The sequence below is a fragment of the Balaenoptera musculus genome, chromosome 12, assembly GCF_009873245.2.
Source record: "Balaenoptera musculus isolate JJ_BM4_2016_0621 chromosome 12, mBalMus1.pri.v3, whole genome shotgun sequence".
In the NCBI taxonomy this organism is placed as follows: domain Eukaryota; kingdom Metazoa; phylum Chordata; class Mammalia; order Artiodactyla; family Balaenopteridae; genus Balaenoptera; species Balaenoptera musculus.
This window is the reverse complement of record NC_045796.1, coordinates 58,769,631-58,788,562: the sequence shown is the minus strand read 5'-3', so window position 1 is coordinate 58,788,562 and position 18,932 is coordinate 58,769,631. Positions and strand designations below refer to the sequence as shown.

The 18,932-nt window shown below is 35.6% G+C and overlaps 1 protein-coding gene across 1 annotated transcript in view; it reads right to left on the bottom strand.

Annotated features, from left to right (window-relative positions):
* Positions 1–18,932, bottom strand: part of ASCC3 (activating signal cointegrator 1 complex subunit 3) — a 338,512-nt gene that overhangs the window by 20,367 nt on the left and 299,213 nt on the right. The window contains 1 exon segment of the mRNA XM_036871893.1: positions 9,674–9,898. Within this exon segment, the coding sequence (XP_036727788.1) occupies positions 9,674–9,898 (225 nt within the window).

Sequence of the window (18,932 nt, the reverse complement as noted above, 5' to 3'; positions counted from 1 at the left end):
CAGACTATATTTGTTAGTAGACAATTCAGATTTGGCAGATAATTTTAAAAACATTGTGAGAATCCACACACAGTAAATCTCCCTTTTCAATCCTCTCTTAAGAAAGAACTAGAAAGGAGAAAGTGAAATATTTATTCATTCCATTCACCCATGATATATTGAGAACTATTATGTGCCAAGAATTATGCTCAAGTCACCTTAACAGTCAGTGACACTATAAATAGTTATTGATAAGGTTCCAGCATATTTTGAATATGAATCAGAATCCTCCAAATGTATGCTCATAGTATTAATATTCCTTGAAACATACCCATAAAAATATAAAAGATATATTTAAAACTTAATAGTGTAATTTTCATCTTAGGATCCTTTAAAGACTTCAGTTGCAGAAATGAACTCTTTGTAGATTACTAAGTATGTATAATCCAATTTTGGAAGTCTAAAAATTATTTATTTATCATCCATCCATCTTTTTCTCAAAATGATTTGAAGAAGCTTTCTGAAGCCTATTGTGCTGTACTGTCCACTTAAAGATAAGCTTTTCATTTGATCTAATCATAATAATTATAAGCACTTAAAAAATGTGAAAGGATTCTACTAAGAATATACAGGAGATTTTATCTACCATTGCTACATCAAAACATTTCTTACAAGTATTGGATTAAGGATTTGACCAAGTACTTCTTTTGTTAAGCTCGGCACCACCTGGACTATTTTCACTGCTAACTGTATTTGACTCTATGATTTTAGAACTTGTTCATTTAATTGACACTGACATTCTTCAGTACATTTATAGCCCACTGAGCCTGTGCTTAGTGCATCCATAGGTAAATACTCCTCAAAGGTTATGTTAGCCTTGCTCCATGGCAGTTCTATCTCCTGGTATCATCAAATATTTCTAGCTTTTTAATCTACTAAAAATGGGGATCATTTGTTAATAGAAATATAGACCCAGCTATAGTCAAAGTATCGCTCAGTTAAAATAACCAGATCAATAAAAAATATTCATATCATTGTATCTTCTTCTGCTTCCCTTATCCTATTCTTTTCTATTCTCAGACTCTAATATATGCATACATTCATATCTTAAGTTTATTGATTAAAATACTTAAAAAAATAGTTTGAAGACACAGTGTGTTTTCAGAATAGCTGTGGGTTATAGAAAATATATGATACTAGTTATTTGAAATGTAATGCACTTTAAGTTTATCAGAAACTGTTAGAGCGATAAAGAGGTCAAATTATTGTTTTGAAGTTTGGGCTAAACAACAACCCTACCAATAAACTTTTAGGGATTCGGTTTTGCAAATTTAAGAGGGTTTTCTGAATAGAGGAAAGCATACCAGTTCATACATTTCCCCCCTTTCTCTATTTATGCAGCTTATTAAAGTTATTTTTTGACAAGCACTTTTTGTGACAATTGATAAGTCCTATTGGAACATGATAACATTAATTTGAGTGGTATATGAGTTACATATTATCTCGTGTGAAAGAGGAGAAAGGCTGAAAACTTAGTTGTTCAAAAAAACTTGGGCCTTAAAGAAAATGATGTAAAATGACAGCTCCTACATTAAAGTCAGATGCAAGAATTTATGAAACAATGGAAACTTACCCACCAGAACATAGCTCCTTAAAGGTCTTCCTTTCAGGTACTGAATCACCTAAATTATTTTCAAAGCCAGTCTCCTGGTTTACCTTTTTGCCTACTTCCATTAGTGCAATGGAACATGAATTCAATCTATATAAACATGTGCCTTGGTATACAGAATACAGAACTTCACACTTCCTCAATAGTAAAGAGGAGATGTCTGTTATCTTTTGGGGGAATTGGTAGTTCTGTATCTTGGGACAGGGAATCTCTGAGATTGCCTATTGTTACTAGACGTTTGAAGTTTTTCAAAAAGGACCAGGGGGATGGACAAAAGCTGCCTCCAGGGGAGCCCCGCTAGTGGTGGTGGTGGTGGTGGTTACCCAGTGAAAGAAGCCAAGAACCTAACCTAAGCAGAGAAGGCAAACGGTGAAGAATGAAAGAGGAACATAAAATGTGTGTACGTGTGTTGTAATAGTAAACCTAAGCACAGTAATTATAGTGTGCATCACTACTTATTATTAGGAGTATCTTATAATTATTATGGCATTCCTCTTCCTTCCTGTGGTTGTATCAGCAATCTGATCTTTCCCCCATTATTTCCAATTATTGTAGTTTTAAGGGGGACGCTGAGGAAGTAAATGGCTAATTCACTGCATTACCTAGCATGATATAAAAACCTCGAGAAGGATCATAAGCAGCTGAAACAAAAAACATATCAACTGGACACTATAGAGTGATATAATAAAGCAATTACAAATATCAGTCATATTAACAAGTCCCTCTTGGAAACTGGTTAAAGTAATTATAGGCAGACTGTTGAAAGGGAACTAGAGTAATTAAAGGGAGGTGACTTGAGTAGACATTGAAAAGAAGGGATTAATTAAAAAATATTATTCATGTTCTAGTGGGAATTCTTGGTCTAAAAAAATGTAGAAATTCCTGTGAAGTTCTCACATTTAAAAATAAATCCTGGGCCTCCCAGGTGGCGCAGTGGTTGAGAATCTGCCTGCCAATGCAGGGGACATGGGTTCGAGCCCTGGTCTGGGAAGATCCCATATGCCGCGGAGCAACTAGGCCCGTGAGCCACAATTACTGAGCCTGTGCATCTGGAGCCTGTGCTCCGCAACAAGAGAGGCCGCGATAATGAGAGGCCTGTGCACCGCGATGAAGAGTGGCCCCCACTTGCCACAACTAGAGAAAGCCCTCGCACAGAAATGAAGACCCAACACAGCCATAAATAATAAATAAATAAATTAAAAAAAAAAATCCTGACTCGGTCATGAGTACAATTTTTAGATCCATCTTTACAGGGCAAAGGGAACCCAGTAAGATAAACTTTTATTATATATCCAACCTATGCTGAAAACTGTTTTTCTTTCTGCTATGATCTTGGGAAAGTTACTTAGTCTTCATCTGTAAAATAAGGATAATAATTATACTACTTCCTTGGATTATTAGGGCAAATGAGTCTATGCAATGCGAAGCAAGTAGAACAGAGCCTGGTACAAAGAAAATCCTCAATAAATGTTCACCAGCATCACTGTTAATGATGGCCTGCCTTATGGACCATCATTAAATAGCAATTTTTTGGTGTGGGGTACAGGGATGGTATGCAGTTCTCCAAATATTCTGGTTGAATTTGGTATTTAATATACATTAATTCCAATTTCAGTTTGGAAGCATAGGTTTCCAGAGATCTTTCTAATCAATCTACACTGTCATATTTCTCTGTGTGTGTGTGTGTGTGTGTGTGTGTGTGTTCTCCTTTCATGAGGTGTATCTTGTAGTCGTTAAGAGTATTACTGTGCACACAGATGTTTTGATCTATTAAACTTAGGCTGCAGGGTAGATAGCATTAGCTGAAGGGTAAATATGGCCTCTACTATATCTGAAAGCAACTTTCCAGAATTAACCCAGCAAACTGACAGCACAGTTACACTTTGAATCACACAGCCCTTTGGTCCTCAGCTCACTGAGTCAGCTCCTTGAGCCATGGTTTCCCTTTTTTCCTTAAACATCTGAAAGTGTCCAGTTACTGGGCAGTTTTGCTGTAGATACCACAGAGGAGGTAGTGGGCGTGGCTAAGATATAAACCTGTACTCTTATACTATTTGGCTTGGTATTTAGTTATTTTTCACTTAAATGAAGATGATTTTAACGTAAAGACTTAGGGCACTTCTTAGAAAAGATCAGAGCTACTAGAGCAGGATTTAAAGTCCTGCTATCTCCATTTGGTTTCAGCATGGACTGCCTCAACACATCACCTTTTAACTAAGTTATCTGACTTCTTTGAAAACCAATTTCTTTGTCCCTTGATAAAAAAAACAGTGTGGGGCTAATCAAAACATCAGACACTTTTCATCAGTTCTGACTTTGCCATCAAATTTGAAAAATTTAGGCAAGTCACTTTAATTTTTGGTATTTCTTATTTATCATCTTCCCATAAAAGCTAACATAAAGTTTTTCTTGGGTACATCTGGCACACAAAATATGTCACATCATTTACTACATATTACAAATATATTTTAGAGTTAACATAATCAAGAAGAGGATCTCAAAGACTAATGGCAAGAATAATCAATTCCATAATTGCTCAATCTATAAACTAGTGTATTTTAAGCAGGTTTAAAAAATTTGAGATACGTACAGAAATTTTTACTCTTATTTTTGTTGGGTGGGATGGAGATGGAAATGCTAGTAACAGTAAAATATTAAGAACCATGACAAAAACACCTTAAACCCAAAAATGACACAAAAGACCTTGATACAGAATTTCAAATGGGTACGAGAAGAGAAGGCAGGCTATACTGTGCATTCTGACCTCAAGCCAGAGTGAATACTACTACAACAACTATGTTTTTCTTTTGTAAAAGATTCCCCAGGACACGGGTAGTCATACAGAGTTTTCATAATCTAAATGGTAGCTCATGTAAAAGGTATATTTCTATAAATTAAAGGGAATAAAAAATTTAGAGTTAAATGACCATGAAAAAGCAAGGAAGTAAAAGAATTACTAAGAATGAGGAGACTAAGGTAGACCTAGTTCCTCGAGTCCTCAAATCATTGTTTACTTTATAAATATTAACTAATGTCCCACTCTTGTAAGGTGTTATTTTTACTCAGACAGCAGGGGTTCAGTGACTTGCCTAAGGCCTTATACTAAGGCTCGAAGGAGCAGAGCTGAATTTATAGTAAGAGCTGGTGGCACCAAGTCCCATACACAGAACACAAGGTCATGCTGATGTCCCATGAGGGCAGTAGTATAATTTTCAATCAGCCAGCAGGACTGCAGCTTGGAAAACTGCTTGAACCAATGCTTTCTAGGCCAACAGTATCCATGTATCAAATGAGAACAATAGGGTACAATAATGAAAACTGTCACTCAGTCATGGAAAATTTTATCAAGTCATGACTTCCCCCCAGATTTTCCATTAGCAACCCTAATATTCTTTCCTCTTCCTGACTTGTTACTTTTATCACAATCTTACAAAGAAACCCCAGGAATGAGAGGATTTAGGATATGAAGCTGGTTGCCATCTCTTTACAACTAAGTTTCTTTCCAGGTGGCTTCTGAAAAGCCAAATCCATATTTATAAGCATAACTAATGTTATAATTTACACTAAAGGAAAACTGCACACACAATGTCTGACAACAGGAAACTAATTAAGTAAACTATGACCTTCTTATGAAGAAATATAGTGCAGCCATTAGAAATTATGCTTGAGAAGAATATTTAATGTTGTAAATTAAGTTAAAAAAGGTTATAAAATAACATGATAAAAATGTGCAAAGGAAGAAAGTGAGAGAGCAAGTGTGTATTTGTGTAAATGCAAAAAGAAAAAGAAACTCTGAGCCTCCAAAGACAAAAAAGAACTATACACAACTACTGTACTCTAGTTAGTAAACTTATTTTTTTTCAGGAGTAAGCGTTAGTCATTCTAAAACTACATCAGGAGTATGCTAGAATGGAGGAATTAAGTAAACATATTTTGATTAATGAGAGCAAAGTTTCTCACGGGTGGAGAAAAGAGTTACAATTTAAAAAAGGGGAAGGCTAAAATGAACCCTTGGTGTTAAACTGGAATTGGAGGTATTAGAATGAACTCATGGTTTTATGAATACAAATGTTTTTCACATACCCAAACCCAAACACACACACACACACACACACACAGCTAAGTAGATATACAAATAGATATAGATGTCTATGTATACATACTTATATTTCCTAGCTTTGCCCACTGAGGGGGCCAGAGGCAATAATACCCAGGTAGTGATGGAGTCAACAAGCACCCAGATTTTAGTTTCTAAAACCACTCTCTAATAAAAACAAACACTCGAGGGCTTCCCCGGTGGTGCAGTGGTTGAGAATCTGCCTGCCAATGCAGGGGACACGGGTTCGAGCCCTGGTCTGGGAAGATCCCACATGCCGCGGAGCAACGAGGCCTGTGAGCGACAACTACTGAGCCTGCGCGTCTGGAGCCTGTGCTCCGCAACAAGAGAGGCCGCGATAGTGAAAGGCCCGCGCACCGCGATGAAGAGTGGCCCCCGCTTGCCACAACTAGAGAAAGCCCTCGCACAGAAACGAAGACCCAACATAGCCATAAATAAATAAATAAATAAATAAATTTAAAAAAACACAACAAAACAAAACAAAAACAAACACTCGTGAGCCTATACTTATAAATAAATAAATAAACGAATAAAGTAAATAAATAAATGGAGGAAAGTGGAAATTCTGGGAATGATGGAAATAGAAAATCACAGTAGTAATAATTGTTTCAGGCAAAAGTCACCAATGGATGATGAAAATAATGTAGGAAAATATGATGAGAAACAGGATAACTGCATAATCTCAAAGTATATCACCACAACATATTAGTTACTAAAGGAAAAAAAGTAACTTTACAGTGGAGAAACCTGGCAGACACCACCTCAAATGTACAAAGTTAACATCCCTAGTAATAACACACATCCATGTCACAAGTCTCCCGACATGATACACCGAGAGGACAAAACATCACTTCTATGGTATTCTTGCCAGTAATATACAACTTCAATGTAATTATGAGGGGATATCAGGCAAACCCAAACTGAGGGTTAGCTCTATAAGACATCTGGCCAATACTCCTCACCAGTGTCAACGTCCCGAAAGTCAAGGAGACTAAAGCGGACATGACAACCAAATGCAATGTGGGACCCTGGAGTGGATCCTGGAACAGAGAAAGGCATTAATGGGATAACATCCAAACGGACAAAACTGTAATGAGGTCTGTAGATTAGTTAACAGGATTGGATCAGTACTGAGGCAAGATGTTAACATTAGGGGAAGCTGGGTGAAAGACATATGGAAATTTCATTGTACTATTTTTACAAACTTTTTATAAGTCTGAAGTTATTTCAAAATGAAAAAATTAAAAAAAAATTTTTGAATTAAAATAAATTCATTAACAAAAAAAGAGCCTCATATTGATGGCGGTGAAGATATAATTACTATGAATGACTTTAATTTTAACACACTGTTTTTCCAAATTTCTACAATGAAGTGTATTACTTTTATAATTAAAGAGAAAACTATTTCTCTTTAGATGTTATTTAGAAGGAGTAAAATAATATCACGAAATATAAATATCCACGAAACTGTACATAATATTGAAATAGAGGCTAAAAGTACCTGATTGAATCCTTTTCCCTTACAGTAAATTTAGAAATAGACTCCTTGTGAAACCGCTGATTTCTATTATTATATAGCCTTTGAATCATTATTAACTGAGTGGTGAAAAGGTATGAATGAGTTGATATACATTGTAACTTTTATATATGATATAAATATGTACACCTATTAAGTATACCTGTAAGTATAAAAATTTAATTCCTCCTGCAACATCTCTCCAACTCTTCCTGACCCCTGAGTTCATTAACAGGTCAGTGTTTGAGGGGGAAAAAATAGCTAGAGGAAACACAAATGAGTATCCAGGGCCACAGCTAAAACTTTAGGAACTTTAACCTTCGTTTATAAAGTGTGACTAATAAAGAGTGGCAAACCATCTTCCTAGAGAGATAAACCAAATGTTAGTTACAAAAATGGTGTAAAAATAATTTACTTGTTTATTATAGCCTTATTTCCCTTCTAATTCCTGATAGTTTGTGCATACTCTATTTTATGAAACAGGCCTATTCTTTTAAATAATAAAATTAAGGTTTTTTTTTCCCTGATCATAAAATTGTTAGCAGCTCATTTGAAAACATTCAAACATTTCAGAAAAGCATAAAGAAGAAATTAAAAATCACCCCAAATGCTGCTACACAGAGACGGCTACTTAATCTTTTGGTCAATACTATTCTGGATCTTCTCTCTAGATATATTTTCATATATTTATGTAGATATTCTACACAGATACAGAATTAATAAATGGAATTGTAATATTTGGCAGTGTTCTATAACCTGAAAGATGCTTGGGTTATTTCTAAGTCTTTAATTTTGCAAATGCCTATACACAAATCTTCACAGACTCATTTATTCTACCTTTAAAAACACCAGTCTTCTGAAAATCTTAAAAATTGTTTTTTATATATAAATGTCCAAAAAGCCATAATGTAGAAAATCAAAATCTCTTATAAGCTCAATCCTTTAGGTGTGCTTCTCCCACCCTGCTCCTCTCCCAGTCATCTCCCAGCAAATGGCAGCTCCAGCTTTCCACTTGCTCTGGAGAAAAGCTTTGGAATCATCTTTGGCTCCTTGCTCTCCCTAAAAACCCTTGTCCAATCCATTAGCAGATCCTCCTTAAAAAAATAAACAGGACCCAACCAATTTTCACCAGTCTCACCCATACCAACTTGGTCCAGCCACCATCATTTCCTGCCTAGCCTTACAGCATTCAAGGTATAAAGTTCATTGATACGGTTTCAGATCCCACATTGCAACTAACTAAGGAATATAACATGTCAAGGTTTTGTATAGTATCAGAGAATATCTACAATTTTCTGAAAAGGCTATAAAAATACTCTTCCTTCTTTAAACTACATATCTCAGTGAGGCTGGATTTCCTTCATATACTTCAATTAAAACACCATATTGTAACAGACTGCTTGCAAAAGGTGTTAAACGAATTTAGCTGACTCCTATTAAGCTAGACATGAAAGATACTTGCAAAAATGTAAAATGCTATTACAGTTCTCACTAATTGTTTTGGAAAATAGTTATTTTTCATGAAAAATCATTACATAATAATGGGTATATTAGTGTTATTTTAAAATGAAGTAATAAATATTTGAGAATGTTTCCATTTTCATTAATATGGTAAATACTCATAGATATAGCCACCGTAACCATTAGTGAACCACTGCTGTACAGCTTCGCTCTCATTCAGAGTAAAATCCAAAATCCTTACCATGGTTTTACAAACTCCCTACGTGACCTGACCCCATTTTATCTATAATCTCCACTCCCACCCCTCTCTGACCTCATTTCTACCCACCCCTTTTCATCTTTTTTACAATGGCCGCCTTGGTTTTTCTTGAATATACCTAGTAAGTTCCTACATGAATCCTGGCACTAGCTCTTCTTAGTGTTTGGAATAATCCCACGGCTCACTCCCTTCCTTTGTTTCTTAAATGTCACCTCATAAGAAAGACAGTCCCAGAATACCACATTAAAAAATAGTACAAAATGGCACCCTCCATCTTTCTCCATATATCCTTTATTATGCTTTATTACTATTTTAAAATAACAGTGATCACCACTTGACTTATATTTTTAATTGTCTGTCTTCGCCATATCTAGTGAAAGCCCATTACAGCAGGTTCTCTTCTGTCTTGTTCACTGCTGTATGCTCAGAACCTAGCAAAGTACCTGGCACTGAGTTTACCTTCAGTAAATTTAGATTGAATGGATGACTAAAATTGTTATCTTATTGCATTTATATTTGCTTTTCCTTCAAAAATCCTTAATTTGAGTCACCAGACTTTTTTCTCGACAATGCTACAATAAATATCTTTAAATGCAAGTATATTTTATTCTAAAAAGAAAAAAACCAGAAAGAATGGGAGAAAATGTAGGTAATTAGAAATGACTTTCGTACCTGACATACTCTGAGAGCTTGGTCCAACACTGTTTTGGTATCAGTGTCATAATCTGGGCAGGGCAGCATGGTTCGGCTGAGATGCGCCTGCAGTAGGAGATGTGCTTTGGTGTGAGGGCTGTCAAATGAATGAGGATTTGATTCCAACGGAAGACATTTTGCCAGTTCGCTATTCATATGATCTTCATTGTGTCTTACTGGCAAATCTGTGTATTCTTCTGCATCCTGAAAAAACAAACAAACCCATATATATATAATATATATATAAATGTACTGTATCAAAAGTATAATATTTAATGTACTTCTTAGCTTTAACTACTGACATTTAAAACGTGCTTTAGAAAAACTGTAAGATAACCATATCCCTTAAAATTCTGCTTTGGTCAGTACTACCATTAATATTAAGCAAAAGCTAGTAATGTATAATACATCTGAAATTCATGAATGCTCTTCTTATTTATACAGTCAACAAAACAGTACAGATCCCAGTAAGCATCAAATGTTATGCTTGACAGTGGACCCAGGCAATGAACCAGAAATTGAGAGTTCATCAGGGAAAAACCAGTCCTAAAAGTGGAAATGAATGTTATGATATGGTAAGCACAGAGTGCTGAAGGGATATACAGTTTGGGCACTTAGTTATTTTTGAAGGTCAGGGAAAGCGTCTCGGAAAAAGAGATATTTAAGTGAGGATCTATAGAATGAGTAGAAGAAATAAGGCAGGGCTGGGAGAAAGGGGGATGAGGATACGGTTGGTGAGATAAGAAAAGGGTGAAGACCAGGATCAGTAACTTAAGACTTACTGTAATAAATTAGATTAAAATAAAATTGTTCAAAATTGGGGGTTTCCGGTTCCACATGCAAGGAGCTTAGAAGCCACCACTCCATCCTAACAAGTAAAAAGCTGAACAGGTTGAAAAAACCAACAACTCGTCTTGAATCCATGAGAAGGCAGAACACAGGGCAAACCGCTGCCTCCAAGATTGCAAACGCAGGCAAATGCAGGTAGTCACGGCTAAGAGTCATGAGCAGAGGCTCACAAGCAGAAAATGCCTCGGCAATCAGTGTCGAGGTAAGAAAACCTGACCTGTAACTGATGAATTGTGGGAGGTTCAGTGCAGATAACTCCAAGAGCTGAAAACTCCAGGGGGACCCAGTCATAGGGGGCCCCCACAATACTGTGAGATTTACCTTTAGGAGCTCGACCAGATTCCCACAGTAAATATCAGAGGAAAATCGCCTTGCGCTTCTAGCAAGGGGAGGGGAAAAGAACCATCCTGAAATACGCTAGAGCACTCTCTCCTTCTTAACAAGGCCTGCTCTCAGGAGGAACTAGTTAACTGGAGCCTAACCCTGCTGGGGTATATTACGAGAACCTAACTGACCTGGGGAATGGAAGTACCCAACTGTAACCAGCTCAAGCTTTGCGTGTGGGAGAAGGGAAATACCCCACTCCAGCTCACTCTAGCCATCCTGTCCCACCTAAGGGGTGAGGGTAGAAATGGCTGTGAAGTTCACAGCACAGAGGCACAGACTCACTGAAGACTTGGGACCTAATCATTGGACCAGAGAATATTTCCCCTACACTGCCATGCCCCACCTCACCACATTACTAAAGGTCTATTTACAGCAGTTCTTTTTACCCAGTACATTATGTCCAGCTATCAAGAAAATTACAAGGTATACCAAAAGGCTAAAAACACAATTTGAAGAAATAGAGCTATCATCAGAACCAGACATGGCAGGGATGTTAGAATTATCAGATCAGGAATTTAAAACTATGATTTATATGCTAATGGCTCTGACAGATAAAATAGACAGCATGTAAGAACAGATGAACAATGGAAGCAGACAGAAGGAAATCCTAAAAAAGAATCAAAAGGAAATGGTGAATACAAAAACACTAACAGAAATGAAGAATGCCTTTGGTGAGCTTATTGGTAGACTGGACATGGTTGAGGAAAGAATTTCTGAGCTAGAGGATATATCAATGAAATCTCTGAAAACTGAAAAGCAAAGAGAACAAAGACTGAAAAAAACACAAGAGAATATCCAAGGACTGTGGGACAATGATAAAAGATGTAACATATGTATGATGGGAATACCAGAAGGAGTAGAGAGAAAGTAAGAGAAGAAATATTTGAAACAATAATGATTGAGAATTTCCCTCCTCTCCAATTAATGTCAGACACCAAACCACAGATCCAGGAAGCTCAGAGAGCACTGAACAGAATAAACAGCAAAAAAAAAAAAAAAAAAAAAGTTACACCTAAGCATATTATCTTCAAACTACTAAAAATCAAAGATAAAGAAGAATCCCTGAAAGAAGCCAGAGGGAAAAAAACACCTTAACTGTACAGGAACAAAGGTAAATATTACTTCTGAATTACTCTCTTCAGAAACGATGCAAGCAAAAGGAGAGTGGCGTGAAATGTTTAAAGTGTTGAGGAAAAAACCCCACCAACCTAGAATTCTATATCCTGTGAAATTACCCTTCAAAAGTGAAAGAGAAATACAACTTTCTCAGACAAATAAAAATTGAGTTAATTTGTTGCCAGCAGACCAGTAGACCTGCCTTGCAAGAAATATAAGAAGTTCTTTGGAGAGAAGGAAAATAATATAGGTCAGAAATTTGGATCTATATAAAGAAAGGAAGAACCCTGAAGAAAGAATAAGTGAAGGTAAGATAAAAACTTTTATATTTTTTAATTGTTAATTGATCTAACAGACAACACTTTGTTCAAAATAATATTTTTGAACAATTATGTATGCTTATGTATATGTTATATGCTTATGTATATGACTTGTCTTATATATAAGTGATATGAATGACAGCAATGATAAAAGAGATAGAAGGAAGGAATTATGATTATTTTATTATTATAAGATTCCATACCCATTAGATAGTATAGTATTATTTGAAAGTGGAATTTGATTACTTGTAAATGTACATTGTAAACTCTAGGGCAACCACTAAGAAAAGCAAAAAAAGAAGTATAGCTGATATGCTAAGAAAGGAGAAAATGGAATCATATAAACAGCTCAATTAAGACCACAAAAGACAGAGAAAGTAGAAGACAAAAACAGGAACACAGAACAAGGGCAACAAATAGGAAACAGTAAGAAATATTTGTTGAATATCCACCGTATGAGGGAGACAGACATTATTCAGTCACATAAATAAATGTGAATTTGATATGGTGACAAATTCTATGAAGAAGAAATACATAAAAGCATGAGAGTTTAGCAAAGAAATCTGACCAAGTTAGGAAGGTCATAAAAATTTCCTGAAGGAAAAGGCAGATATGCTATGGTACAGAGGATGAGCAGCTGGTAACTAGATGAACAGAGACGTGAAGAGTGTTCTAGGAACGGTGTGTAGTATATGCAAAGGCCCTATAATGGGAGGGAAAATGGTAAGTCCAAGAGACTGAAAAATGTTGTCTAAAAACAATTTCAACTGATGTAACATCTGAAAAAATATCCTAAGTGAATATTTGGAACATTCTGTTTAACTGAACTGAATAAATAAACAAATAAAATTTTCTAATATTCAGTTAAACATATTTAATAGGAATATTAAAATAATCATTACATTTTCTCTCATTCATGAATTGCCTCATCTTTGTTTTGCAATAGTCAAAAATACCACAGCACTTTACACTATGTTGAACACTGTCTTTACCACTTTGTGCTGTTTTATGTAAGAAGTATATGCTGACACATTAGCAGTTAATGTTTTGCCCCTATGTGTCATTTTGGTTTTCTTTTCATATGCCATTTATGTTCTTTCCTGCTCTCTCTGAAGTCATCTGCTAAAGAGGGACCAGTTATATATGGCAGTGCTATTATTTTTGATTTCAGGTGAATTTTAGGACTGAAGCATTGTCACCCGACAACTAACACATCTCAACCTAATATCTGGGCTCCATCCAAAACCCCATCAACACCTGTCCATCCTAGCCTTGCCAAATGGCTTAAGAAAAATGTAACAGCAGATAAGGAAAAAGATGGTTCAGAAATCTAAAACATGACCTTTTATTTAAAGGAAATTAAAATGATATCACAGAAAACAATTTATATAAATAATTATTCTAAGTGCAGAATAAAATACTGTTATTCAGAGAAGAGCACTGAAATGAATTGGATGTGTTGGAAAGTTTCCTAAAAGAGATACTGTTTGTTCTAGGCTTAGAACAGTTTGTAGAAGAGGAGAGAGGGAGAAAGATTCCTTGCATTCCAGGCACAGAAAATAGTACGAGCAGATCCATAAAAACAGATAAGGAGGGGTCTAAGGTTTAAGCCTCGGGGATGAGGAGAATGATGATGCTATTAATAGAAGAGAGGTTGGGAACACTCAGTGAGCAGGAGCTTTCTGTTAAGCGTGCAAAGTACACTTAACGAGAGGACCACAATCCAGATAGTTGGGTGGAGGCGGAGGGAGAAGAAATCAGCTTTAAATCTGTTTCACAGTTTAAAATTTATTCATATTTAGATTTCTTTCTACTGTTCATAAAATACAACTTCCTCTGATCTTTTTCCAGAAGAAAATCGAATAGTTATTTTAATACTGTAAACTGTATTGGTCCTCCAGGTTTTAGCTATGTAGGAAATAGGTTTAGACTTGCAAATTATATGAAAAGTTAAATTAAAATCAAATTATATGGAAAGTAAGAATTTGGCTGAAAGCACTAATTAATAGTGTGATCTAAGTAATCCACTTCCCTCTGTACAATCCTGTTCAAATCTGATTATATACCTTACACACCCCTCTTCCCCACACTGTGTGTGTGTGTGTGTATGTGTGTGTTTGAGTGAGAGAGAGAGAGAGATTGATTAGATATTGATTGACTGATTGGGAGGCAAGAATATAAACTAGGTATTTCCCAGTCTTAGTTCCCAAATACCCCTGAAAGTGTGAACATCCTTCTGTGACGTATGATTCTAGTATCCAAAGATGCACGTTTTTTCATAAAGTATGACTTATGACTTCTAAATGCAAGCCAACTACTTCATTTGGTGCTAAACTAAAGAAACAATGATCTGCTCCAACACTAGAGGGAAAACTAGTAGTGTTGAACTCACTGAGAAGCAGTGTATTTGAACAAGACTGACTACTCAAAATTATGCTTATTCTACTTTTGGGGTTATTTTCAGGTAAATTTTATCATTAGCGATTTTTATTGTATTTGCTTGCTTTAGAATCTAAACTCCATGTAAGATGTGACTCCACTGTTCTCCAAACCATGCCAATTCTGCTTGAATTACCCCTGATTTATTGCTTTTATCCCCTGCTTCACCAGGATTGTGAATCTGCTCACTGCCAGCAGTATCAGTATCAGATGAGTCTGCTAAGAGCTGAGTACATTTTAGGTCAGAAAAAATGCTCTGCAGTAGAGAGATCCTTCTAGGTTGATTAGGGGAGCAATCAGATCTTTAATGTAGATTACCCGAAGACAGTGATCTTAGTGAAAAGCTTAATTTAGTGATGCCTTTTCTTGGTGCATAAAAGCAATCAAAGGGTTCCTTTATTAATTAAGCTAAGGGTTCCTTAATTTCTTGGCAAAATCTATACACTTTAATAATAATAATGAAAAGCATTTTAATAACCACAATGGACAAGGTCTTGGTGTGCTGAGTCACTTGTTTACCAAATATTCATTCAGCATATACTACTGCTGGGTACACAGTGATGCACAAAAACAAACGATCGATCCCCTACTCTCATGAAGCTTTACAGTCAAGTGGGGGAGCCAGATCTCAATCAAAATTGACCGTGAATAAATGTAAAATGACAAGTGGATAAGTATAAGGAAGGAGGAGTACAAATAATAACAGTGGGTCAGGGAAGGTATCTTTGGGGAGGTTTCAACTGAGCTGAAAGACAGTAAAACGTATTTTTTTTACCTAAAAAAGGGAAAAGTGATAGGATAAGGTTTAAACTTGAGGTGGAAAAGAGGGACACGGAATCTTATTATAGGAAAACACTCTTTAGAATGCTTATGTAGATTTTATTATTTAATATATTCTCCTGAGAAGTAATGTCTTTTTCGTTATTAAATTTGACCCAGGCAATGTTTTTGAGATCTTCAAAGAGTTGACATTAGATTTATGTTTATAAAATATCAAATCAATAATAGTTTTTTTAAAATAATAGTTTCTGTAGTTAAAAATTATCCATAATTAAATGAGGTCTCATCAAAAGCTATTACTTCCTTTGAGGATCCCTCCTTTACTGTTTCCAGTGTTTGAATTAAAGGGGAATCCAAAGAATGTAGTAAGTAATTCATCCCCTTAGAGACGTTACAGATCACGAGGGTGGTATGCATGGTGTGAGGTGGTAGAGAGAACACTGGGTCTGGGAACTGATACAACAGGTTGGTTTGCAGCTCTGCCATTTACACGCTATGTGATATTCTGAGACTAACTGAACTTCCCTAAGTCCCAAATTCCTTGTCTTAAATAGGGATTTGGTGTGAGGATTCAATGTGATAGTGTTTATGAAACACTTGAAAGCTGTAAGACTTGGTATAATGTCAGGCATTATTACTATAATAATCATCCCCACATCTGATCACATACAGAATGTTAACTGAGGCTTAAGATTTATTTGAGTTTTGTTCTACAGTTTTCAGTTGTAAATCTTTGTTTACAATTATGTAAAAATACTTCCCTATCTAAAATGACATTTCATTAACTCACTTTTAAAAATATCATGATTCTTAAATATTATTCAAAGAAACAAGATTACTATTACTTTTTACCAATGCTTTACTAGTAGTGGCACATATATTTTATCCAAATAATCATACAATTTTTATGCAACTGTCTTACAGAAAATATTCGTTCTTTGAAAGACAATATTCTCAATACAAGAGACAGCCAAATTAAAGATAAAATATTGAGAAATTATATCCTCTTGAACTATAGGTTTGATACTGCAGGCTTTAGTTTCCAATCTCCAATTAGGTTTCTTTTAAATTCATATTAATTAAATGTTCACAAAAGCACATCAGTGTGTGATGAGGAAAGATGCTCTTCTCAGTGTTCTTCAGTGACCTAACTCAAAATAGTATGAAGAGACAGGGAAGAGGAAGAATCATTTATATTAGACACTTGCTCCAACTTTTCTGAAGACAAAGTATTATGTACAGTTATAGTACCCTGAAACCCTACAGTGTTTTCTAATTAAAATTTAAGTGCTGTGAACCACAAGAATGAAACAGAAAATATTGATTTTTAGATCAATTAGAATACATAAAAATATTATCAGCATTTTCAATTTAATTTTTCGTGGTTTGATTACGGACTCGGGAAGCAATTTAAAATGAAGACTCACTGAAGACACTTCAGTGCTATTTAACCCTCAACTACTCCGCCAGACCCTCCTGTGAAAACCATGATCATTTATTCCTGGGATTCCAGTTCACAATTTTTCTAAGCTCTTTCGAATGTGGTGTGTTTGCTTCACTACTTTACTTAGCTCTTACCTCCTTCAAGGTATTTTATTCTGGGTGTTTCAGAATACTTGCAATGGAGATTTTTTACTTAGATTGATTAGGAAAGCCGCAAACCCAGGATCAGCGGAGAGAGCTAGTAAAATAATAAAATCCCTGCTTAAAAACAAACAAGCAAACAAAAACCCTTTCTAGCTACTTCTTCCTCAGTAGGACACTCTATTTACCTCCAAATTACTCCTCTCATTTTAAACAACTTGTCTAGTTAATTTCCTGTGTGTGATCACTGAGACTATAAGTGAGGTTCATTTTCTTATCTACATCATGTAGGTAATTAAAGGAAATTGAAAGTGGGCAGTGAAGCTTTTATGCAACTGGGATTGAAGCTGAATGGAGGGCAGCGAGGTCAGTGGAGTCCATTATATTTTTATGTGAGAGGCTGGTTTGTCTACCCTGTCCTTGTTTATTTAGTGTTGGCTGGACAGGCTACTAACTGCAAATCTATGTCTCTGATTTGCTCAGCTGTCCTTGAATAAAGACATTTTCCCTGCAAATGCTGAATGACAGTGATTGACAACCTATGATAAACTCTGCTTGCAACCCCTGCTACTGTCTTCAGATTGCAAAAGAGAAATCAGAATAAAGAAACATCTTTCATAATCACATCAAATGGGTCCTGCTGTTCACTCAATAGTTTTCCTTTTGTTTCCCTTTTCATCACAAACCTCAATCTGTTCTACAAATGCCATAAACTCAGCTACTCCACATAAAGTAAAAAATTAAAAAAACCCCGCAAACATATGTATGTATGCCACTACATTTTGCTTGTATATTCACACTGATTTTAGTTTACTGAGGATACACACTCTTACGTAATGGTTTGTTCACACCACTGTATCACTAACTTATTTGCTTGTTCTCTGAAGGACAATCTGGCAAATCTACACTGCTGAGGTATGTCTTTTAGTGATTAGCTGGCACTTGGGTTTAGTGAGGACTCTCGTAGCATTATTCAATATGTAACTCTTATATGTCCTTGTGGCCCTTAAATCCACTGATTGTACAGCTTACTTTTTAGATTCGTTAATAAGAAGCTTATCAAATACTTAAAATCTACTTTGCTTTTTCTCTTTAGTGAGCGTGTGTAAACAAGTGAATTCTGTTTGACTGTGTATGTGTGAGTGTGTTTATTCTAGGTGCAGTAACTATATGAGTCTGCTTTACCTAAGCAAATTACTGAGGTAAGAAACAGCCAGAATGGATTCATGTGTGGTTTCGTGTAAGCATTACGTAACAGTAAACTAGTACTTTTATGTTGCTGGACTCAGCACTGCCTACGCTGAACTCACTAAGTAGCTGGTAAGAGGGCACTTGAACAGTGGGGATGGTAACCTGATCAAGTGAGGGACTAAAGAAGCTTTATGCTATAACTTAATCTCTGTCATGGGAAAAGCAAAACTTATAAAGTTAATGAGTTCTAGACTTTAAGTAGCACTTGATTAATTTGTAACATTCTGAGGCGTTAAAACAAACCAAAATTATTTTCTCACATTCCAGTGCTGTCTTTTGGCCACTGAAGCTGTAGAAAAAGCATTTCAGTAAATTTCCCTGATAGGAACCCTGTTTAATTTCTGTGCCTCTCTGAAGTATTAAATTAATTGTATATTATATATTTTATAATAATATTTGAAAAATAATCTGGCATTTACCAAGCCAGGTCCAGATATATTAAGGGATAAAAAAATATGCCTCATATTTTTATCTTTATTATTTCAGATTACCTTTTATTCAATCATTAATCT